The sequence below is a fragment of the Cenococcum geophilum genome, assembly GCF_001692895.1.
Source record: "Cenococcum geophilum 1.58 unplaced genomic scaffold K441scaffold_19, whole genome shotgun sequence".
Classification (NCBI taxonomy): Eukaryota; Fungi; Ascomycota; class Dothideomycetes; order Gloniales; family Gloniaceae; genus Cenococcum; species Cenococcum geophilum.
The window spans coordinates 1,314,585-1,323,227 of NW_027137577.1; the positions used below are offsets into that span (position 1 = coordinate 1,314,585).

The window sequence follows — 8,643 nt, forward strand, 5'->3', positions numbered from 1 at the left end:
TTATACCCTTTACTATATCCCCTACTCTAGCCACTATATATTTAATTAGTTTAGTTATAATTATATTAGTTTAGAATCCCGGTTTAAATAGGGTTTTTAGTATAGAATTATTAGAGTTCTTATATTTATATTATAGTGCCTATAATAGAGCGTAGTTTAGTATATACTCCTTTAAATGTATTTATAGGTTTATATAGCGCTAAGTTACACTTAGGAACGCTATAGTATACTAAGATAACTTAGTCCCTTAGACTGTTCTTATTTTAGTAGGTTTTAGTAAAACTATATTAAATTTTTTAGAGTTTATTAAAAAGTAGTTAAAGATACTTTAGGCGAGTTGTTATTAAGTTAGAAGCGATAACTCTCTAAAATATAGTCTCTCGCTATTCGGATATATAGAGTTAGCGGTTTTTATTAGTTTTAAAGTAGGCTCTAGTAAGCTAAAGTATTATATTAAAGCTATAGTTTTTACTTATAATATAGTTATAATAAAATATTGCTGCCTATCCCTTTAATATAATAGAGAAAGCATAATGGAACTAGTGGCGTTAAATTTTAACCTTGTTATAGCAGTTATAAAAGACCTATAGTTTTACTCTAAGTATATTATATAATTCTTCTCTAAACTTCTTTTCTTCGTCTAAATATACCTTTATTAGATTTATAACTTCTTAAAATAGAGGCTTATTAGTTAGCTAGGATAGAGGAGTTAGAAATAGTAGAGGTAGAGAAAAAGCACCTCTAGGTGGGAGAGTATCTCTAGGTAGGAGAGTAGTATTCTAGGGGTTTTATTCTAAATTAAAGTTGCCTTCTAAAGAATATAGGTTAGTTTTAGGTTTCTATAGTTAATATATAATCTTAGCTTCTATTTATACTAGTTCTTTTATACTAATAAAAATAGCGTAAATATTACTAGTAATTAGGTTACCGTCCTTAGTAATATACACCCTATTCCTTTAGAGGGAGTCTTAAAAATCCTAAATAATATTAATATTACTAAGTACCTAGGTATTGGCGGTCCATCCTATAAAATCCTCCCTAAAGTATTCCTATAACTATAAATTAGTATAGTAGCTATTTTAGTAAAATAGAATATAGTATAAAAGAAAGCTGTTAACTTATTTTATAGTATAGGTTATTATATTAAAGGTAAATGCGTCCTAATCTTTATTAATAAGTTTTGCGTATATAGCTACCCCTAATAATAAGGAGTCTCTCTAATTATTTAGAGTAGCTATAGTTATATCTTTAAAGAAAGGGAATATTAGTAGTATAGGGATTGTTATTTAGTACGCGTTTATAATATATATTTATAATTATAGGGCTTAGGACTAGTTTTAGCCTTAAATTATAAAGACTTATAAAGTGTATTATTCTGCGTAATAAATATAAGAATCTATAATTTAGGGAAGGCTTAGGACCAGTTCTGGCCTTTAGATCCTTAGATTTATAAAAGAGTTCTATTTAAGGTTTAGGACCAGTTCTAACCTTAAAAGATAGCTTCCCTTAGCATAAGTAGTACTAGTATAGTGGCTTATCTCTTCTTAGTAAATACCTAGCTGTTCTATAGCATAACTATAAAGTTAACTACTAATTAGTATTAGACTTATAAGGGGATATTATATAGCTACGGTTTATAGATAGTATAATAATTATTTTATTTTCTTCTTAAAGAAAGGGGTAAGGAACTTAAGGTTCCTTACTATACTAGTGCCGCGGCAGCATATAATAGCAACTTACCATATATAACGGCAACTTATTATATATAACGGCAATATACCTTATATAGTAACTATTTACCTTTATTCCTAATAAATATAATAAAAGAACTTTAAATTATATATATTTAAAACTAAATTAAAAAGTACCTAAAATTAGATTAAAATATATTAGAAACTTAATTAAATTTTTAGCTATATTTAACTCTAAGATACTATTTTATANGCNTAAAAAAATTATTTAAATTAGAATATATATTAAATATATTCTAAATACGTTTTAAATATATTCTAAATACGTTCTAAATATATTATAACTAGTTACTTATAATAATTAATTTTAATTAGGAGGTAAGTTATATGGTAGAATAAGCGATTTAGGCTCGGTTAACTATACGACTTTATATTTTGAGCTGGGGCTGCCCTATATAGGGATTGTGCATTAGCGCTTATGGTAGGCCGACCTTTTAGCGTGGCCTAGCCGACCTGTAACCATATATTAACTAACTAGCTTCCTCTAACTCTTCTCCAAGTAGTCGTAATATTGTACTTAAAGCGTCTGTAACACTATCTCCCTCCTAGTGAAGTAGGTTACCTAATAGATTAACTCTAATTATATTCTAAGATTTACTATAAGGGAAAAACTATCTAAGTAGGGACTGTGGTCCTTTAAATATATAATCCTGCGCCTAAGAAATACTTAAGTACGTTAGTACGTCGGTTATCCTAAGTACGTAACATTCCAATAGATCTAATAGATCCCACGTTCTAAACCAGTAACGTAACCAGTTATATAACTTGGCTACCCTTTATCTTATAGCTTAATCGGCTCCAGCGCCTCCCGTACTGCCTTAACTAACCTATTTATGTCTTTTTTAGTAGTCGTACTACTGCCGATATAAGGTCTATAATACTACCTCCCTCCTCTCTATCTTTGTCCTTAAAGATACCTTCTATCTCTAAGTTGTTAATTAGAGGTATAGTATTCCCGTCTTTAATTTAATAACCTTTATTATTTCTAATACCTCCTATTAAATCTTTTATATCTAAGCATCGTGCTTATATAATTTTAACACCAGCTAGAAAGCCCTCTACCTACGAGCGGTAGAGAGAGAAAAGGAAATATGGGAACTGCTGGCCCACTAGGCGGGGACCCGGCGCTACACTAGCAGAGCGCCACGACGGCGATAGAGGCTAGGAGGCCACTAATACAGATGGAGACCTACTACACTAATCGCAATATGGGCAGATCTCGAATAGAAGCTACGATAGAAGAAGGCAGTGAAAACCTAAGACGCAACTATATGGAACACCCTATGGTTAATACTAACCCTCCCCCTATATAAAGGATTAATGAAGGCAGAATCTATAGCCGCCTTCCTGCTACGGATGGAGGTCCTAGGGCTAAATGCATGGCTATTAAGCGTCCATGTTCCAAATACCACTCCTTAATGTATATGCGGATGGCCTACTTAGACAGTACGCCATATACTGCTATTCTGCAGCCACCACTCAGCAAGGGACTAGTTACTCGCCAGCGTAGGCATAAACAATATTACCTAAATGCTCTCCACAAGCAGGGGCCTACAAGTAGCGGCAAAATAGCTTATAGGCCAAGGAATCCTCCTACAGTTCCAAACAGCACATAAGATCCAACAGGAGGACACCGAGGAACACGCCCCATTCCAGCCCCTTAGCGACTGGATACCCCCCACCTAGCCGTAGGCAGCACGCTGGCGACTCACCAGACCCTCCCACTACCCCCCCTAGATCTTCCGACATACCTAGGAAGCATAGTACGTAAGGCAGACTTAAGAAATAAGGATATACTAGCTAGGCGAAGGCGAAGCGCGCAGGACTAGCTAAAAGGAAACACTTAGGTTTTTTCCCCTTATAGGACTTTTTCCTATATAGAAAGGTAGTATTACTTAAATAACGACCCTACCCGTGCATTGCATTACTCCCCTCAACCGAGAACAAACCACGTGACTGACACCTGCTCCAGTTAGTCACAACATTCGTATTATGCTACGAAAGAAAGCCTTGAATCGTATTGTAGTTAGCAACGATACGACCCCATAATCTGTAGAATATTTAATCAAACATTAAAATCATTTAAGCATAGAATGCTTTGGTCACCGTTCAAAGGACGATGCAATCAAGTTTAATGGTGTCTCAGGAGTCGATCTCATGAACATGTCAGAATGTTGATATGTGAAAACATCGGAGCATCAGGCATCCAGAATTGAAATGGAAATGAACGCTTGATTAAATTGACTAGGTAAGAAGGAGCTGATATATATACAAGATCTCCGGTAGTCCGACCCAGTCGTCCGATCCACTCATAGGACCTCTGCAATTCAACACAGAAGCATGGAGTAAGCTTTCAACTGTGGAGAATGCTTCGGTTGCTACTTTGTTCTACGAGATAGCTGCTACAAGGATCGAATAACTTGAATTGTATAGTCTAAAGTTAGTGTTTATAATGGGAACTCGAGATTGCTACAACCCAGCCAAATACAGGCTCTATTGTATCCCCTAACCTCCAGTTAGTAAACTATGCGCAAGACAATACCCCTGTAAGCTTCATGTGGCAGTTACCAATTGCGTCAATAAAAGCCTCTCTTGCCATTCCAACACTGCTTTTTTCGCATAGCCCAGATTAACTTTTCCACCGGTACATTCGTCTTGATGGTGGCCAATGATCCAACAAATGAGCAATGACGGCAGTTGGATATCGCCCGTAGTCATCAGTGAGCCTTGCGAGAGTCTGAGGGAAGATTGATGGAATGGCCTGGTCCTTTGAATGAATCGGTCCGATGTCCTGTGAGAGTTTCTACATGTAAGACAGATTGGACGCCGTTCCACATAGAGTGGCCGGGCATTGCCAAGAGTCCATCGTGGTTCAAGGTCGATATAGACGTTCTCACCTCCGGCGAGCTCTGTTTGGTCGCCACAGCGTAGACAAACGGACTCGACGGGCTGAAGCTGTGTAAGGTTATGCCTTTTTTGTAGCATGTTTCCCATCTTTGCACCCATTTCTATTTTTGGCGCAGTGGAATGCAAAGTAGTGTCGTATGTGTATGGCTCGTGAGTTGGAAAAAGATGTGCCCTTTTACCGCAGGCCCTGCACCTACGCTTATTGATGACAACAAAATGACCCGGACGGTTGACTGAGTACGTAGGATTCTTGACAAAGCGTGCAGGCTCACCGCAAGCTGCGCATTTCGCCGAGACATCTTGACCATCGAAGCGGGAATGGACGTAGCTCCCTTTCTCATGCTGCGGGCTTTTGATGCCAATTTCCTGTTCTAGGGCTTGCTTTTGGATCTCCATGAGAACTTTGAGAACACCTGGGAGCGAAGATATGCTGGCTGGAGTAAGGCCTGTTGCTGTTCGCTGACACTTTCGGAGGACTGACAAAATGTCTTCGAGCCCTTCAACTTTAATATCATAGAATAGGATCTGTTTTTGGCCCTGCCACCAAATAAGCACGGGAGGAGGGAATTCGGAGGGATCACGGTAGTTTTGGCTTGACTGAGTTATGGCTTGGATGGCAGCGGGGAGCAATTCGAACAGCATTTTGTTGCTATGTGGGGTCTGATTGAAAAACTGTTCCCAGACTGAAGTTTTGGTCCCCATTTCTAGTTCGTCTTCGGAATTGCCGGTCTGAACGTTTTGAAACTGCTTTGAGAATTCGATTGCTTGAGCTTGAGCCGGGTATCTTTGAAGAATAGCGTCTAGATGTCTTTGGGTGGATGCCGGTTGCACCAATGGCCAGAGTTTCTTTTTATAGTAATTTGGGATGTGATATACTCTTGCCATCGCCGCTGCGACAGAAAGAGCTTGTTCTTGGTGACAAGCAAATACGCCGTCCGCAGGATCTGTGAACAGCCGTTGAGGATGGAATGCGCAAACCATTATTTTGCGAAATTCGTATTGGCTCTGGCTATTTCGAAAGTTGCTTTCATGGATTAAGATAAGAATCATGCCGGAATACTGCCCCCAAAGCGGCAAAGGGGTGGTTCTAACTTCGGGGTCTGTTAGGATCGCGTCCGTGGCCTTTCTGCCATAAACTACTTCAACCTTAGCTTCTGATGACTCTGAAATTTGACGAGTCCATTCTTTGTGTGCTTGTCGGACGTATGGAGGATATATTGTGGAGCCATGGGACTCGGGATCTCGGCGGTGGACTTGGTCATATACCAGGGTGGTGCTGCTGTATGCGGTACCCATGATCATAGAAATGCATCCATTTGTCCGATCTGCAGTTTCTCCATTTTCTGGGATATATTTGTGGTAAATGATGGCTGATTAGCTCTGTGGCTAATTGGTGACTGGAATGATCCGGACGGCTTAACTAAAAACTCCGGCGGAGGCGGGATCTGCAGTCCAGAAGCTTTCCAGCTCTCAGTTTCCAACTTCTTAAACTCTTCAAATGCACGATCGATGTCGGAAATCGGCTTCTGAATTGCTAGCCACCAAAGTCAGCTGTGATTGGCCCATGGCTTGACAGACTTACTGGTCATGTCTCGATTTTGCAGCATCTCGAGGTGTGGTAGAAGATCTTTTACTATTTCTTGAATTTCCGAAGACGCAGTGGTCAAAGGAGGTAGTACCAGGTCTCCAAGAATACAAACATCTCCTTCCAACGTTCCCTCCGCACTGATGCGGCTATCACTCGCTGTCGCCTCTTGGTATTCCAAAGCAGTGTCAGCACCATGGATAAACGCATTTAAAGGACAGATCTGTTGGCGGGACTTTACGACGCGTGAGTTGTGGGCACGGTCTAATTGTATCTTAGCTATGTTGCTAGTGGCTAGAGATTATTTTAGACGTACCAAGAGCATGGGTGCAGAGTTTGCCTTTAACACGAGTCTTTGCGGTATAAAGTTGCCACTGGCAATTTGTGCAGCATTTCTTAGTGAAATCATCGTAGCCGACTAGAATGACACAATCTTTAAAAGGTCCGGCTTGGGCTTGGCAGTTGTTGCACGGCGAGTCTGCGATGAAGGCCCTTTCGCTCGGTCGCAGATTCACGTCTCGGAGAGGCGTAGGCATCGATTTGAGGAGTTTATTCAGGATTGCTGACGTGCTTCGGCGGGCGTTCCGTTCGATGTATGCCATTATTTGGCGAGGATCGTCGGGATCTTTGAGCTCGATTGGTCGTGTCATAGCTGAAAGAATAAAAAAGACAGCGAAGGAGGTTGGATCAAGGCGTAACGACAAAGAGAAGTAGCTATAGAAGTTATGTTAACTTCGCAGCTCTCGCGTTGGTGTTGGAAAATTTTTCACGGCGATAAAATAAAAAAATATAATTGTTATATCAAAAGTTCACAGTTAGCCCGCTTAAGGAATTTTATATGCACGAGAAATATTCAAGAGAAATAAAGCCATAAACGGCTTTATATTTAGTCATGTTGTGATATTCAAAGAACTAATATCGGGAATAAAATGGTTTATATATTTATTTCTAATAAAAATATTTAAACAGTAAAGGCCCGGTTAGCTGTGAGTTGTATATGCCTCTCTCGATTATTTCCACTAACTTATTTGAAAGCAATCGGTAGAGCGTAAGACTCTTAATCTTAAGGTTGCGGGTTGTAAGTTACACCCCAACGGGGTTTAATAGGATACTAATTAGGTTTAGCGACCCCCGCATCGGGCTTAGGTTAACTTAATTTTTTTCAAGTCGTGCGTTCAAAACCGGGGGAATTTTTTTTTTTCCCTCTTTTTGGCGGGCGGGGGAGGGTCCATTATTTTGTTTATAGATCTATAACAGTACTCTGACTGTACCTTCTTTTCAGTGTGACGTCCGAATTATGGAATCATGTCACGACAGTCCGCACCGCTTCACCCGCCAATGGTAAGTGAAACTCTTGTAATTTTGAGCTAACCTACAATCTCTATGGGGCTTGTTTTCGAGCTACCAGATTTCGCATCTCCCGGGTCTCTGCCAACGTGTCTCTATGAGATTTTGCCGCAGGATGATGAAGACAATAATTCGGACGAGCTGGACTTCGGAGAACGTCAAGCACCGGGAAGCGAGGCGCCCCCCTAAGCGAGACACTCTTAGCCCAACCCATAACTTTAATAACTTTAGTAATATTATTCTTAAATAAAATATAAAATATATTTATATAAACTATTATATTAGTAAAATAATATTTAGGCCAAAAAATAAATTTTTTATAAATTTTTTATTTTAATAAAAATGTTTTAAAAAGACTATATATATTATAATATATTATAGTAATTTCTAAACTTAAGATTATATATTAATATTAATATGTATTTCTTATATTTTTAATACATTATAACAGTTTGCTAATTATATATATAATAACAGCTTTTATATATAAAATAATAATTATAAATATAAATATATTTTGGAATAAATTTTCGATATTTTTTTTTATTTTTTATATTTTTATAATATATATTAAGTAAGATTAGTTAATAAAGGTATAATTTATAAAAATTCCTAATTTTTAATGTAATAAATATAATATTTTTTATATTTTTTTATATATTAAGTATTAAATAAAGTAATATATATATTTTTATACGTATAAATAGCATTATTTATATTTTTATAACATTATATAATTAAAAAACTTAAAATATTGTATGAAATATTACTAAAATATATAAACATTTTAAAAATTGTAAAAATTTCAAATTTTTTACAAAACTTATTATTTTTATACCTATAATAGTAATATAATAATAATAATATTGTTATTATTCATTGTTTATATATATTATTGTTATTTAAAAATACTATTTTATTAATATTTAATACTTATTATACTATTATGCTATTTTATAATTACTTAAATCCTCTTCTAAGGCCGTATTGCTAGGGTGTACGGTAGGGAGTAGGCAAGCCGAGCATGAGTTATAAGGAGAGTCGATGGAAGAG

The 8,643-nt window shown here is 37.2% G+C and overlaps 1 protein-coding gene across 1 annotated transcript; it reads right to left on the reverse strand.

The window, feature by feature from the left end:
- Positions 1-4,304: 4,304 nt before the first annotated feature.
- On the reverse strand, positions 4,305-6,893 carry K441DRAFT_677154 (uncharacterized protein; the record flags this gene model as incomplete). The annotated part of the gene is made up of 3 exons (XM_067651037.1): positions 4,305-6,001; positions 6,241-6,537; positions 6,593-6,893. The coding sequence occupies 3 exons, from the start codon at positions 6,891-6,893 to the stop codon at positions 4,305-4,307; spliced, it is 2,295 nt and encodes a 764-aa protein (XP_067504425.1).
- Positions 6,894-8,643: the final 1,750 nt, after the last annotated feature.